This window comes from Chionomys nivalis, chromosome 26 (assembly GCF_950005125.1).
Source record: "Chionomys nivalis chromosome 26, mChiNiv1.1, whole genome shotgun sequence".
NCBI classification, from domain to species: domain Eukaryota; kingdom Metazoa; phylum Chordata; class Mammalia; order Rodentia; family Cricetidae; genus Chionomys; species Chionomys nivalis.
The window spans coordinates 1704122-1720374 of NC_080111.1; the positions used below are offsets into that span (position 1 = coordinate 1704122).

The 16253-nt window shown below is 46.9% G+C and overlaps 1 protein-coding gene across 6 annotated transcripts in view; it reads right to left on the bottom strand.

Annotated features, from left to right (window-relative positions):
• Positions 1 to 16253, bottom strand: part of Spats2l (spermatogenesis associated serine rich 2 like) — a 154982-nt gene continuing 138729 nt past the window's right edge. For 4 of the 6 annotated variants that reach the window (XM_057758630.1, XM_057758634.1, XM_057758629.1 and 1 more), the window contains 5 exons: positions 12561 to 12619; positions 7030 to 7139; positions 5126 to 5228; positions 2431 to 2651; positions 1 to 811 (listed from right to left, as the gene is read on the bottom strand). In XM_057758630.1, coding sequence (XP_057614613.1) covers positions 416 to 811; positions 2431 to 2651; positions 5126 to 5228; positions 7030 to 7139; positions 12561 to 12619 — 889 coding nt within the window. In that variant the 3' untranslated portion in view covers positions 1 to 415. The remainder of the gene's footprint in view (positions 812 to 2430; positions 2652 to 5125; positions 5229 to 7029; positions 7140 to 12560; positions 12620 to 16253) is intronic. The other 2 variants (XM_057758635.1, XM_057758633.1) reach the window with 1 other exon arrangement.

Here is a 16253-nt window from a genome sequence, read left to right on the forward strand (position 1 = left end):
ATGTTAAATTCTACAAAAGCACATGTGTCTTAAGCAGATCACGCTTGTCTGAGCAGGAATTTCTGGTTCCAACACTGAACTCTCTAAAAGACAACCAACGGATGGACGCCATGGCGGCGGTGGCGACACAGGTCGGCTAGCCGAGGCTCCGATCCCCAGCCTCATCTTGGTTTCCTTAACAACGAGTAAATACGGCCTGGCTAACGTGAGGAGAAGCAACTACGGAGCAAGCAAAGCATGGGCACGATGGAGTGAGCTAGAGCAGGGCATCAGGATGAGTAAAAATGACCGAGAGAGAAGGACACAAACACACAGGGTTTGTATATTCTCACTGACTCTCTTTTGGCAACGGATTGGGTCAGCACCTCGGGCGGGGAACCAAAACCAGGCAAAGCCTGCTCTTTTCTTTCCCGGCTCAGGCCACCAACGTCACAGCTGGGACCGAGAGAACCGTGGCCTCCGTGGAAACCTCTATTCTTGTGGGACAAAGATTGCACTGTGTAACCCTACCCACATTACCCCGGAAAGGCCTGGCCTCTGAGTTGTCTGCAGCGTGCTGCCGTCGACGGGGCTTTTCAGAATGCGTTGGGACCTCTGGGGCCTTTGTCCCCGAGGAGGCCTCTTGGTTTTTGGCACCACCTTTGTTTTTGGGACGGAAGCCGTTGTGCGGCTGTCTTCTGTGTTCGTGCCGGCTGTTGCTCTTCAGCACGGGGTCGGCTTCGTTGCCACCGCCCTGGGACTTGGCGGGACCATTTAGCCTATTGTGATACTGCGGGTTAAATCGTCGTCTTTGGCTAGAAGGTCCATTCTGCTAAAAAGAGACACGAAGTAAGGGTCTGAAGCCAGCAAACCACGAAGACACTGGTATCGGGAAAACCTACCCCCTAAATACAGACAAACTTTTTCAAACCACAGTAGTGAAAGACAGTAGGCAAACAGGCCAGGTTGACATAATTCTCAGTTCTAGCACTACAGTCTTGTAAATGGAACTGGAAGAAAGTTAATCATCTTCAAAGAGAAGAGGAGGGAGAAGAAGAGGAGGGAGAAGAGGAGGAGGGAGAAGAGGAGGAGGGGAAAGAGGAGGAGGGGGAAGAGGAGGAGGGGGAAGAGGAGGAGGGGGAAGAGGAGAAGGGAGAAGAGAAGGGAGAAGAGGAGGAGGGGGAAGAGGAGGAGGAGGAGGGAGAAGAGGAGGAGGGAGAAGAGGAGGAGGGAGGAGAGAGGGGGAGGGAGGAGAGAGTGCTGATTCTGGGTATATATCTCCTTGGCCTCACTGACCCCTAACTCTGAAGAAGGGACAGTGATGTGGGACTCACAACAGTTATTCTGGAACACAGGTCCCTTCCTGCCTGCTCTTCTCTGTTGTGCTTAGATATACAAGGGAATTGCCACTTAAATTAGCCATCACCTACACTCTGACTTCACCGAGCTGAAGAGGAATCTACAGGACAGCAACGGGTTTGGCAGATACTGTGGAGACGGAGACGCACTCAGCCTGTGCGTTTGTACCCTGCTCCCTTAACCAGCCACTACTTTCAGGCTCATGAAGTCACAGAAATGCCGGGCAGTGTCAGCAGCAGGAACTCCTAAAGGCCAAGAGAAGGCGACTCCCCAGGGCACTTGCTAGCAAGCCAGTGGTTTGAAACACAGAGAAAGCTGCAGAGATCACGAAAGCTCCCTCTGCAGTACCCTCAACACCCACGTCACCGAATCTGAATCCCGCTTCTCTTCCATTTTCTAAACACGGGCTACTAATTCCCTCTCAGAAACAGGAGGAGAGGTGGAAGTTCAGGGTTTTTTTGTTTGTTTGTTTTGGTATTTCGAGACAGCATTTCTCTGTGTAACAACAGTCCTAGCTGTCTTGGAATTCGCTTGATAGACTAGACGAGCCTCGAACTCACAGAGATCCTCCTGCCTCTGCCTTCCAAGTGCTGGGATTAAAGGCGTGCACCACCACCAGTGAAAAGCTGTATTTTTAGAGGCCATGGAAGACAGGAGTGAACCAAGAAAGTCATTTTGAAATGTGTGTCCCTCACTGAAATTCCCTGGCAAGACAAGTTTGCCTGACTTTGACCTGTTACTCCAAACCTAAGCAGGAAATTTTTAAAATCATAAATAACAGCAGTGGCCACTTTCCCTCTCACTAATGGTTTCAGTGGACAGTCCAGGACCTGGAGATGCTGGCAAGAAGGGCTTGAGAGGACCTGTTTCCATTAGGTGAATGAGGCAACATGGAGAAGCTCATAAGGCAGGAGGTGAGGCCAGGCAGCCAGTGCTCTCGAGCTTGAGGGAGCCTGGACAGGGCCACTAGCTCAGTGGCTCAGAGCTGTTACTTTCTTCCTCTGGAAATGGGTGGTGCCCTTGCCGCATAGTGTACCAGTACCTGCAGAGGCCCTGCAGGCAGCCCTGTGAGGCCCTCCCGGAGCTGCTTACCTGCTTGTTCGTGGGCATGGTCTGGTGACAGGCATCGGCAGTGCTGGGAAGCCCGCTCACCATCTTGGGGTTTGCCACTTTCCCCTCCGAGGGCTTGCTGTGACCGGACGATTTCCGAGCAAAGTTCCCTTGTTTCCCGGAAGCCACAGCAGGAGTGTTCAGCAGAGGCAGCAGGGAGCTGCAGGGGGTTCTTGAGGAATAGTTGTTCTTTGGATGTGTGACTGCAACGGAGAAGGGTTTGGTGTTAGGGGCTGTGCCAAGAGCGCCACTGCCTGAGGAGCCATTAGAGACTGCCACAGAGGGGAGAAATTGGCAGGAGCTCCATACAGACATTAAGGGTCATTCTCTAAGATGTAGTTCGAAAGGACATATTTCTCCTGCGAGACTCCATGACGACAGGCATTTGCAGGAACAAAGACATACATGTGTAACTTAAAGATTATTCTTTATGTCGAGAACCAGCACGGACAGCGAGATAATGACATTGTGTGTTCCCTCTCTGGCTCATGCATAAGTGAATTCTGCCTTTTAGTTCTTCCATTTATCAGGTTCTGTGTTAGCCCATGCTGCAGACACGTAAGGATGGACAGGCTGGCAGAGTCCTGCGTTCTGAGAGCATGGGCATGGATGGATATTATGCCTTAGAAATTCTGTGGCCCTGGGTCCTGAGTATCCCTGACCATAGGGCAGGCCGGTCAGTCCTGGGCATCTCCTGTACTCCACCAGGACTACCCAGACCAGTCTCTAAGCACAGACCTGCATCACCCCCAGGGCGACGTGCAGGGCAGGCCGATCAGGCAGCTGCTGTCAGGCGTACATTCGGGTCAGACAGGTCTGTTCAATGCTTATTATTGCCAGTCCTGTTGTTTCTGAAAGTGGTGGTTTCGGGCAGGATGATTTCTGTGTGATTATACCGAATCAAGGCCAGAGGGAATCAATTCTAGGATAAAGCCATAACTTCTCTCACAGCTTGCTGGGATTCAACTGCCAGGCTGGACGGGGAAAGACCTTCTTGTGAATTTTAAAATTGCCACCAATTTTTCAAAGCAATTTTCTCTGTTCCCTTTGTCGGATCAGGACTTAATCCTGGGGTTTGGCAGGAGGATTAGGAGTGGCTAGCAGGGCTCTCAGAATGAGAAGTGGAAAGGACGGGGGATGTAAGCTCCGGCCCCTTCATATGGTAGGTGAGGTGTGATAAATGATTCTGGGCTGTCCAAACACAGCCAGGGGATTTCAGCAGCTCACGGGCTCGCCAGGTTCAGGCTCCTGGGGTCGTTATTTCCCGTTTCCACTTCTGGGTCAGTAGCCGCAGCGACGCACACCCTTCACGCAGGATTTTCGTGAGGATTACTGTCACAAACACTTGAGGCTGGCTGTTTTTATGTGGACACTCGTAAATTTGATAAGGGGTGGCTTCTCTCACTAGCTGGCTCCTGGAGGAAAGCCAGTGGAATGCCCCTCCCCCTCCCCCAGCAGAGTCAGGTGGCACAGATTCACCCAGGATTGGAGCCTAACTTATCGTCCGATTCAAGGAGAACCTGGGACGGCAGGTTTCTTCCCCAAGGTCAACCAAACTGCTTGTTTGGAGAAGGGCCAAGAGGGAGGTCCTGCCATCAGTCTGAAGAAAAAAACAACTAAAAAGCACAGCAAGAAAATCAGGTGGCTAACAAAGATGGCCAACAGGAAGCCAAAGGCATTGTTTTCTGGCGCTCAACGGGAGGTTATTTAAAGGCTACAACTCCAGGACTGGTCACGTCAGTTACATAAGTGATCAACTGAACATACGGACACGGAAGAAGGTCTAGCATCTACTGTGACGAAAGTAGCTCGTATTACTACGTACGTATGTGGTATGTAATCGGTAGACAGGTGACCTGAAAGCAAGGCCACATGCTAGTCAACGCAACCTGGTAATTTTTAGATTGCGCTGATAGACTTTTTTATTTCGAGGAGAAAATAAAAAGAAATTTCAACGTAGAAAAAGAAGCGCAGTCAAATCTTAGCTTCCTGCTGACTATGGGGTTGTGGACAGCTGCGGGTCCTCCTCGGTGACTGTCCTCAAAGCCACATTAGCGCTTGTCACTCATCCCCTCCCCCCCTCGTGTGTGGGCCGGAGAATAGGAAAACGCAGCAGCCAATTTAGCTGCACAACAGCCTCTCCAATTAAGGCTTAATAGGGAACAAGACTAAACTAATGGCTGACGCGAAGTCTCTCATTATCTCCGGCTTCACTCAGCAGAGAACCCAGGCTAAGCAGGGAGCGGGGCCCGAGGGCGTGGGGGCGTGGCCGAGGGCGTGGGGGCGTGGCCGAGGGCGTGGGGGCGTGGCGCTCAGGGCGCTCAGGGCTCTCAGGCAGGCTGGAAGCGGGGCAGCAGCGTACCTGGACAAGCTCAGGGGAAGCCTGTGAAAGGTAGCAACCAGCTGACCTGCTCTATTCAGCTTAAATCCTGGGAATCTGCTGACGAGAAGTGGCATCTGAAGAGTCTAAGTTCAAATCCTGACATTTCCAGTGACTTAGGTCATGGCCGTATACAATTAAAGCTCGTCAGACCTCCGTTTAGCCATACCGGGGAGGTTGGGGGGGCGGGGGGGGGGGGGGAGACCGTCCACCTGACGGTTTCTTCCGTCAACCTCAAACGGCGCCAGGCTTACTCACGCGAAATTATTTAGTACGCACACAGAATGCACAACTCACTTTCTCCGCAGATCATGATCTGGGCTTTCAGCTGTTCGATGTCGCAGGAGAAGCGGGCCGCCTTGCCCAGCTCTTCGTCATACTTGCGCTCGCTGACAAAGTGCTGGAGGGAAGAAAAGTGGAGGAGGAGTTCCAAACCGTGGCCAGGACACCGGCACACCCCCTCACTGTGTTCTTCCTGTGCCCACAGATGGCGGGCCTGAGGGGTCTCATTCGTGTCCAGTTGGCCTGAGCCTTGGTTCTGCCTCCCTCACCCTCCACTTTCTTCTGGGAAAAAGTTAGGAGACCAGACGTTCCCCACTGCAGCTTAGACAAGAACAAGCTCTATGTTCAGGCTCATCTACTCAACCCTTTAGCATCCCTCACTAGTGTGGTTTTCCGAGATGCATCCCAGCCTGGACCACCTACCTTGGCCGAGGGCCTGGTACGGTATTAACCGTCAAAAGAAAATATGCAGTCCTCCCTGGACACCTCGTCTCTATCTTAATAAGAAACCAAGTCTTCTGCATCTAGAAAACATAATCTTCCTGACGGAATCTCAAGTGCCGCTATGGGGGAGTGGGAAAGATTAGCTTTCAATTCATTTAAATTCCACTTGAAATTAAAATCGCAGTGTAGACAGCGCAGTGAGAAACACAGAAACAACTGTGACTCACACCCTCCTTGAGTATCAGGGAGTGTACTAGAGAGGAAAGACATGCCATTAAATTCAAGGGTGAAGTGGCTGGCACTTTGGAGACGTAGGAGCAGAAGAAATTATCTCTCGCTGAGTGGCACGTGAAGAGGGTCTTTGAAGAAAAACACGGGAGCTGGAATACTTAAAAAAAATAAATCGGACACTGACTGAATGACTTCTTAAGAAATAACCTCATTTTCACCTGATCACGTTATCATGAAGTCAGTATTCTTATTACCTCTATGTTACAGATGAGGGGGCCGGACTCTAAGAACCTAAGACAATATGTAATTTACCCAAGCCACAGAAGTAGAAAATTTGGGAGCTATCTGGTTTCACGCTGAAGCCTGTGCTATCAACCATGTAATGAAAAGTGGGATTCTGATAGGCAGAAATGAAACCTGGGAGAAAATTGATTTCAATTGACTAGGAAGCTGCGATCCCACACTCCTCGCCTGATGTTCTAACAAGCTGGAATTTTTGGAGGAAATGGGCGCTGCAGTGTGTACTGAGTCCTGTACTGTATTGGATTCTGAGGCTGGGGGATGGCTTGTACTAAGGGAGGCTAGGTCTGTTTGGGAATTTAACTCTGGACCTGGAGCAGAGAAGCTGAAAGAAGACAGTTAGGAGGCTTTTGCAATTGGGTAGGAGGAAGCAAGAGCGGAAGGGGGGTGGAGCGGGGGGGGGGGGGGGGGGAGGGGGGCGGGGAGCTGAGAAGGGAAATTCTTGATGCCCAATCCCCTGCTCCCTTCCACACTTAACCAGGATGGAGGGGGATGGATCAAATGCCACCTGGCCCTTTCTGCTCTTGCCTCGCAGCTTCCTCCTGCGATGGACAGACTGTTCTAACGCCAGCAGCCGCTCTATGCTGAAAGGACCCTGGGTTTCTAGACGCCAGGCGGAAGCTGGGTGCACACGTGTGCAGACACACTGTGTGTTTAATAACTGGGTGTATGTCACCTTCCTACTTTGTTAAAGCATTTCTTGCCTTCCTGGTGACCACCTCCCCTCTGGCCACTTTACCCCGTGCTGTTTACAAGAACCATCTCAGTGGGTCTATAAACTTAAGAACAGTGATTGTTTCTTCACCCTTCTGTAGTCTGTGTTCCGATCCCATGGGAGGACGCGGGGTATATATGGTCTGAGCAGTCAACTACTGACCCAAACCACACACACAGCGGGATCAGAGTGCCAGCTAGGCATTCTGCTGGAGTTTCACAGAACTGACCTTAATCTCCGCTCTGAGTTCGGCCAGCTGCATCTCCGCCATCTGACTGGCTAGGTCGGTCAGTCTCTTCAGCTCTTCCGCTTTCTTCTGACGGGCAGTCAGGATCTCCACTGCCAAGGAGAAGGAACGACATGTCAGGACAGGGACTTAAATGTATTAAATGGCAGGGTTTCTTGGAGTCGGTTCTCTCCCAAGAGGCAGGTCGCCGTGCAGGGCCTCTTCATGTTCATCACCAACAACACATTTCCTGGTGTCCTCATCTGCCAGTCCCCTACGAAAACCCAGTCCCCTGAGTCACCGCTGTCCCCTCAGACTGCTTTCCTTCATTCTCTACCCTGGTCTCTGAACTCACTCTTAATTTGGAGGCTTCAATGTGTTGTCCAGAACCAGCTCTGAAAAAAAAGACGTTCAAATCCTATGGAATGAGATTACGAAGACAGAAGGCCACTCCATATACCCATTTTCCTGAAGGTGTTATAAGACTCTCTAAATCTTACCACATCCAGACTCGGGTGGAGATCAGTGGCAGAGCTCTTAAGCAGCACACAAAAGGCTCTGGAATTGATCCCTTGTCTGGAATATTTCAACACAAAGTCACTTGGGGTAACGAGCTGCGAGACTGGAATATGACATCCAAGATTTACTCTATTAGCTTTTTATGAGCAAAAAAAAACCCAAAACAAACAAACAAAAAAAACCCTGCCTCTGCCTCTGATGTTCTGACACACACTTCTGTTTTCCAAACAGAGCAGTTCCAGGCTAGAGTATCTCGGGTCTCTGTTTGAAGCATCTCTGGTAGAAAAAATTTTGAGGCGAGTCAAGCTACCATGAGGTGGATGTGTGTGTGTTCCTTAGCATCTACACCTGTAGAGATTACAGTCAAGAATTCCCTGGTTCCTTACTTCCTCTTCTCTGTCACGTGAACTCAAGTTTCGGAGAGATGCAGAAACCCAGGTTAACTTGTGTGTTTCCTGAGAGACTACGGTGCCAAAGCAATAAATAAGACGTTTGAACTCTGTACACAGACTTCTGGCTCTCTAGTTCATCATACATGCATTTCCTGTGTTTCTCTTGTCCAGTCACATTGAGCCCTAAGAAACAACAACCCATGTGAGATTACACGCATGTTGAACTGTGCTCCATCCTTGCTGTGCAAGGTGAACTGCCCTGTCAGATTGCATCCTCAGTATAGAGCCAATAATGGATTTTCTTGATTTTGATAGTTTTGACGTATGACCTCATTGTGTAGGTCAGCTGGCTTCGACTGCACATTCCTCTCATCTCAGCCTCCACGGCTGGGATTTCAAGCCTGTACTTGAAAGTCTACTGCAAAACCATGTCTGGATAACTTTATTGACTAATATGTACCCGAATGCTTACAATGTCATACCGAAAGATGTCTTAGGGTGTCTAGTTGTGCCAGAGACCACGGAATAGCAACCTGCTATTACTTTTAGCCAGAGAACACGTTTGGTTGATCTATACATTAGCTTTGCAGCAAACTGAGTGTCCACATTTAGAAAGTAGGAAATACTATTTGAAAGAGATTTCTACAGGTCCTTAGAATAACAGAATGTGGGCTAGGGGCGCGGCTCACTTGGCGGACTCACCCCATAATGAGGCACGGTGCTAGGGGTCCACAATCCCACCACCTGGGCGGGAGAGGCAGACACATCAGAAGCTCACGGTCATCTTTAGCTACACCGTGAGATGAGATCAGCCTGGGATATGTGAAGCCCCTGTTTTTAAAACTGATTTCCAGCCACCCTTGCTCAGCATCCCAAGGGACAACTGACGAAAGCGTGGTGCCCAATGTGCACCGTCCCCAAGGACCCTCTGACAGCATTAATGTTACCGGCCTGGAGAGGAAGACATTCAATGTTCACCTCTAACCTCCACATGTATGCACACAAACACGTATGGACACTTACACGCGTGCCACATATATGAACCAGTATGTCCCGCCCATACTAGCATAAAAAAAGTTTTTAAGATCCACGGCTTTGATTAGTTGCTTACTTGTCATTATAATTCAACATACAAATGGGACTAAAGTCTGTAGCATGAGGAATGATTATTGAGTAAGAATAGGAAATGCTACGCTCCCTTCTTGCGATTAAAAAACATATAAATTCCGAAGGCTGAGATTTGAAAGGCGGTGAGTAAAAGGGATGGGCAGACCACGGTGACGGCGCGGTGAAGCTGATCTCACTTTTCTCAATGGATCATTTGGGAGGCTGGTGACAATTAGAGGTCATTGTTCTTTTTGATTGTGTAGAAGTTGGGCATTCACTCGAGATGGGAGCCTCTGTAAAAATAGATATAAATGGGCCCTAAACTGGGGATGCAGGTGCAAGATCGCCAATAAGTTCCGAGTTTAAACTCATGCAAATCGTGAAGATGAAGACTGCGTATCAGCAAACGCCAGGGTACAGTCTCATTAACATCTCAAAGCCTTTCTTTATGAAAAAGCCTGAAAAGTTAAGATCCAGCGCCGGTGTTCTTCAGGGGCTCACATTTTCACCATCAGCAATGCCCATGACAAAAACAAAAAGCAACGACAAAACCAGATCAGACCTTAAGAACGGGGACCCGTAATTTAAAATCCAGTAACACGTATGTTTTGAAAGCACCACGCTTTCAGAGATCTGTAGAGGGAAACAGTTCCATGCAGCTTGGGTCTCCTCTACATGCAAGACGATATTATGTATGCAACTTTGTAAATGGAATCTGGCATGCTAAAATCCATTTTCTCAACCGGATTTGTAAATCCCTTCAGATTCTTAGGCCACACTGGAAGCGTGGCTCATATTGCTTGAACCACGGACAGCCTAAGCCTTCTCCAATAATACTCAACAGTGCAAGGCTTTGTGCTCAGAACTGTGGGGCCAGGTGTGGACTGCTAGCGCTTCTTCAAGCGTAGAGACTCTTTGAACTCCTTCGTATTCCGTAACGGTTCTTGAGAATTTGCTGTTTTGTTTCATAATGAGCTCTTGTTTTACAAAGTCATGTTTTCTTCCCAAATCGCCAGAAAACCTGTCAAGAATATGTCTGTGTGACCTTCAGTTCCCCGGGGAGGCAGACAAAGTCTGAAGGCCTGGTATGCATGCTGACTTGTTCATCTGTAAAATGTAACAATCCTTCACTCCCTCCAGGGTCGCTGTGTAGTTAAACAGCAACATTTGCAACGCGCTGAAACACACACACACACACACAGAGTGCTAATGTAGTAACAAAGTGAGATACATCCATCTAAAATATACTCTGAGATTAGTGTTCACTAATATGGATATTGCCATCTGTAGACACGGACGCTGACTGTAACTGGGATGGTTAGTTAGTCTTGGTTGTCAACTTGAATACATTTGGAATCAACTAGAACCTAACTAATCAGCTGGGCACACCTGTGAAGGGACGTCTTGACTGGATTACCTGAGGTAGGAAAACCCACCCTAAGTATGAGCCACACCTTCTGATGGTAATCCACAAAAAAAAAAAAAAAAAAAAAAAAAAAGGAAAAGCAAATGTTTGATTTTTTTTCCCTGCTTGCCTTCACTTTTGCTGGCAAGTTCATCTATTCTGCTGCTGAAGCCTTCTGGGAATTAGAGTCTACTTCTTCACCACGGAAGGCTAGGTAAGACATTGAGCCTCAGGACTGAACAAGTACTGAATTCTAGGCTAGAATTTACAGAAGTAGCAGAGCAGGCCCGCCACACACAAGCACCTCCCAGCACTGCACGCCACGGTGGCCCTCCTCCAGGGAACACCAGAATGCTGGCTATTTAATTCCCATGTAACCCAGCACCAGGTCCTACTCCTGGATCACCCTCTTACAGTCTGAAGTTGGCAGGCGATGGCATTTTTGGCAGTGTTTGTAAACAGAACTGGAGTATTTTTTTTTTAAAAAAAATCATTTAGTGATTTTTTTACATTTGAATTATTACTCCTATACAAGTTGCTTCAAAGTTTGGGGATCTTTTGCTTGTTTGGTTTATCAGTGCAATGGAAGGTTCTGAAAATGCTTGAAGAGAGACAGATAATATAAACACACGCACACGCTCCTTTACAAATATTTAGGCAGCCCTAAGTGGCACAAATTTTGTTGTTGTTTTGTTTTTCATTTTATGAAAGTTCTTCATTGACTCTAGATTCCTCCAAACTCACTATGTTGATCTTCTGGCTTCCACTTCCTGACGGCTGAGATTACAGGCATGCATCACCAAGTCTGGTTTAGGTCATGTGGGGAATCAAACCCAGGTCTTCAGCATGCTGGACAAGTGCTCTCTCAAATTGAGCTACATCCTTAGGCTAAACAGGAGCAATTTAAGGGAAAATCAATAACTTGAGTTATTTGAACTTAAAAGAGAATGAGTGTCTCAGTTAGGGTTTTCTATTGCTGGGAAGAGACACCTTGACAAAGGCAACTCTGATAAGGAGAACCTTTAATTGGGGCAGCTCACTTACACCTTTAGAAGTTTAGTCTATTATCATCATGACAGGGAAATGGCTGCGTGCAGGCAGACGTAGTGCTGGAGCTGAGAGTCCTACATCTTGCAGGCAACAGGAAGATGACTGACAGTCACACTGAGGGAAGCTTGAGCAAAAGAAACCTCCAGGCCTGCCCCCACAGTGACATACTTCCTCCAACAAGGCTACACCTCCAAATGGTGCCACTCTCTTTGGGGACCATCTTCTTTTAAACCACTCCAATGAGTTAAAACTACTCTGAATGACATAGTGAGATTGTAAGTTGTATAGACTTCAAAACGATTGTCTTTAGATTTAATGCCTGCTGCTCCCAGATCAATGCCAGGGCTGAGGAGATGGCCCAGTCAGTAGAGCGTTCACTGTGCAATCTGGAGGACCTGAGTTCACTTCCCCAGAACCCACATGAAGAAGGCAGGGGCAGGAGCACTCGTCTGCAATTTCAGTCCTGGGTTGGGGAGTGGCAGAGGCAGGTGGATCTCTGGAGCCTATCAGCTGTCTAGCCAAACCGATGAACTTTGGGTTTGTGACACCCTCTTTCTCAAAAGATACGGTGACATGTGATACAAAACTCAGGTTGATGTCTGGCCTTCACACCCGGGTGTGTGCACACCCTCCATGAAGTCACATGCACACGTTCACACACCCCACCCAAATACACGCTGCACACATCTACATAGATGTGATATTAGATCCATTGTCCTTTTAAATTTAAGTTTAGTTTCTGTGTGGGCACGAAAGTCCTCTTGAATTAAAAAAAACAAACAAAAAAAACAAACCAGTAGACACCTCTTATTTCTTCAGGGAACACCCTGCACAGACAGCTCAGAGGAATGGACAGCAGCTCTATTCTTTTGCCAGACGGTGTAGCAGAAATACAGAGACACAGAGATGAGTGACCTGCTTGGCATTCCAGAGCTTACCCACCAGAATTTCAGTGTGAATTGTAGGGTCTTTGCTCCAACCCAGAATTACTGCTGTCAACCTGCGTGATGGATTGCTTTGGGTTGGGGGGCATCTTGTCATACAGCCACATGCCTACTTACTGGCTTCCTCTTTGACTTTATCCATTTCTGCCATCAGTGAGACTTCTTTGTCAATGATGCTGAGGAAAAACAGAAACAAAAGGGACAGAAACTTAGGAACTTTACCAGGTGATGGGAACACACAAAAAAGGATTGTCATTAAGCAAAATTACCCCAAATATTTTGCGTGACATTGCCAGGAGGACACCCTGCCTCTAAAACAAGCACATGGAAGAGATGTCCCCAAGGATAACACAGTGACATCTGCTGATTAAATCACTGTCAACACATCTGAAAAGAAAAGGCCTTTCCGACTTCCAGAACTGCGTGACTTTGCATTTAATTCTGGCTATATTTTCCCTTTACACACTCTAAAGTTTCCAAACAATAAGTATTGAAAAGCTGGTACTTAGGCCATCAAGGACAGTTCCCAAATGATTCTGAATTCTTGTTTCTGAGATCCTGGCTTAGGGGAAGGGAGGTGGACCCAGTTCTGATGGTTCTAGGACTTGAACAAGCCTGTTCCAGGGTGCTGCTCCTGATAGCTCTGTGATACAAGCGCACACTCTCCCACCCTCCTAGCATGGTGAGGTTCTGGTGAACTCATTCTAATATAGTTCATTAATTAAAGCAATTATTCAAGTTTATTTCTCCCATCCCAACTCCTAACTTCCCAGTTCCACTCCCCAAAGCAGTAAACACATCATAAATACCTTCTATATCTCTTCTCAGATTTGTCTTTAAATCATAGATATAACCTGTGCTTTTAATTTTTATTTGATCACAAATTATCTACTATCTATCTATCTATCTATCTATCATCTATCTATCTATATCTATTGTCTATCAATCATCTATCTATCTATCTATCTATCTATCTATCTATCTATCTATCATCTTCTATCTATATATTGTCTATCAATCATCTATCTATCTATCTATCTATCTATCTATCTATCTATCTATCTATCTATCTATCTATCTATCTCCTGTCTGTCATCTACCCATCCGCACATGCACACATACACATATCTGAAGCTTAAGGACTTGCTGAAATCATAACCACATTTCTTTATCACCTAAAACATTAATGATAGTTTAATGCCTCAGGTATCTACCCTTCAGGTTTCTACAGCTGTTCCCGAATTCTTCAGTAGTTTGTTTAAACCAAGATCTAAAGCAGACTTGTTCTCGTAATCGGATGACTTTCTTCAGTGTGCTTTAGCTGACCAGTTCCCTCTCATCCACTTTCTCGTTTCTTCTGCAATTTATTTGAAGAAACCAAGTTGTCCTCAAGGGATACCCAAAGTTTGAATTTTGCTAATTATTTCTCGATAGCTTTATTAAACCCACTCTTTTTATATTTCCTGTAAAATTATTAGATGTAGAAATTTTTTAACATTCAGGATTGACTTTTTCAGATGTGGAAGGCTTTCTAAATGTGTTGTATCTTTGTGTATGTGCAGACAGAATTATACACTTAAAATATTCCTCCAGAAGACAGTTCCGACCTGATTTTCATCACCTAATAAAGACATTTCACTGAATACAAGACATTCTTCTTTTTGTTATTAGCAGCTGTCAGCATCATTGTCAAGATCAACACAGTCTGTAGGGAATTCTGATTTGTATGAATCTTTCATTTATTTCCTGAACTCTTTCTGTAAAGATAAACTTCACAGGCTTGAGCTCAGCTGAGTGTTAGAGTGCCTGGCTAGCATGTTCAGCTCTGGGTTTAATCCCCATGGTGTCTGTTACTCTGTCTCCCAAAGAGACAGAGACAGAGACACAGACACAAACACACACATAGAGGTGGGTAGAGAGAGGGAGGGAGATTGAGGTGATCAATTGTTTCGTTACCATTAAATATCCTTTGTATAGGTAAGGTAGTTGTTTGATTTTCTTTTTGTAAATTGGTTTTCAAGCTAGTTAGTTTTTTTAATCATCCTCCAAAGGGGTCAGTGAGTTTTTATTCTTGTTTATATACTTTAATTATGAATTCATATAGTGTGTGTTCCAATGCATTGCAGTTATTATTAATTTAGATTGTTCAGTCACCTGTACTTTCAACATTTACAGCGTTGACAACTTCCTTCTTGGTTGTTTGCAAAACTGGGCAAGGCAAGGAGTGGTCTGTGAACATTTCTAACAATTTGGAACTCTGAACGAGATGTTATAACCCAGACGTGGTGAATGATGCGTGTCTGCTCAGCTCTTCACAACCAGGAAGTCACAGTGGAAAGGGACAGGTGCGGTGACAGGCACAATCTCCAAGACTGGTCTTTGAGACTCGTCCCTCAACCACAGACAGGTCACGGGGTTTGAGCACTTTCGTGTAACCAGCCTTCCGTGTTGTCTTCATTGACAATACACAGAGATGACGACGGCCTCTTAAATCTGGGAAATCCGCAACACTGACAGGTTAAATGGGGAGAAGGAAGCCTCTACCCCATCCCTGCCCCAGCTGACCCAGCTCCTGTCTCTAAAAGTCTTCATCGTTCCAAGAGTCTTCTCTTTCTTTTAAGTACAAATCGGCATATACTGAACAACGTGTCAGACTGTGTCAACACACCTTGGCTTCCCGTGATTACCAAGTAGACGTAACTTCTCTTGTCGAGTCTACAAAGGCCACCATAAGAGAGACAAGTGTGGTTTTGGTTTGCGGTGCTTGTTTTAGTTAACATTTTTACAACTCTCTTACAGTGGGTACTTCTGTTTTAGTTTAGGGGAACCAGGGTTAGCAGATAAGCTGTTACGGAGATCAGGTGAAACTGGAGTCAGGAGCTCAAATGGCAAATTAACTACTCTGACTGGGAATATGTTTTGAGCTTTGATTCTCTACTGAAAGGGAGGAGAGAAGATTCAGCGAGAAGGCAGAGAGCCAGTTGCAACCCCAGAGGTGGGGTAAAAAAGACCCTCCAAGAACCAGGCCATTTTGGGTGCCATCTTAAGTGGTTGCTGTGGCCTTGCACAGCAGCAATGGGGATGCCTGTATCACCTTAGTCTTGGTGTGGATAGCTGAAGTGAGCATGGGTATGGGTGCACACACACACACACACACACACACACACACACACACACGCTGTGGACATGACTGGGCTTCACACCTGGGTTGATTTAGGGATAAACAGACAGAAGGAGGCAGAGTCTGAAGGCACAGCAAAGGAGAGAACGTAAACCCACTGGCACCCCCAGAACTCATGCATATCTTGAAATAGGCTTCGGATTTCTGTAGAACCCAGAAAGGTAGGCCAGAAAAAGCTCAAGGGTCCAAGGGCTGGGCAACCTCTGTAGTAGACCTCTGGGTTGACAGAATGACCGAGTCACATAAGACCGGCCTGTGACTCGAGCTACATGTTCTTCCCAAGTAGAGCGACACAGAGGTACGTAGGGTTTAGATGCCATTTAGAGATACGGTGCAGAGAGGGAGAGAGAGAACTGGGAAGAACCACAAAACATGAAATCATCCAGGCAATACTTGCTAAGGAGTTGCTATGTGGCAATCAAGGGTTTTGAAGCTGGGAGTACAGCCACAGGAACAAAGACGGGGGTGGGGGATGGAAGTGGGGGAGAGCAAAGATTTCTTCTATCATCGCGGAATCTACATTCTTTCTGCAGGACTCATTAAAAGGGTAAGCCGGAGAGAAGAACACGATGACGGTCAGAAGGAAGATCTAGCAGACGTCTGAAGAGAGCTGAGGGTTTTGAAGCAGA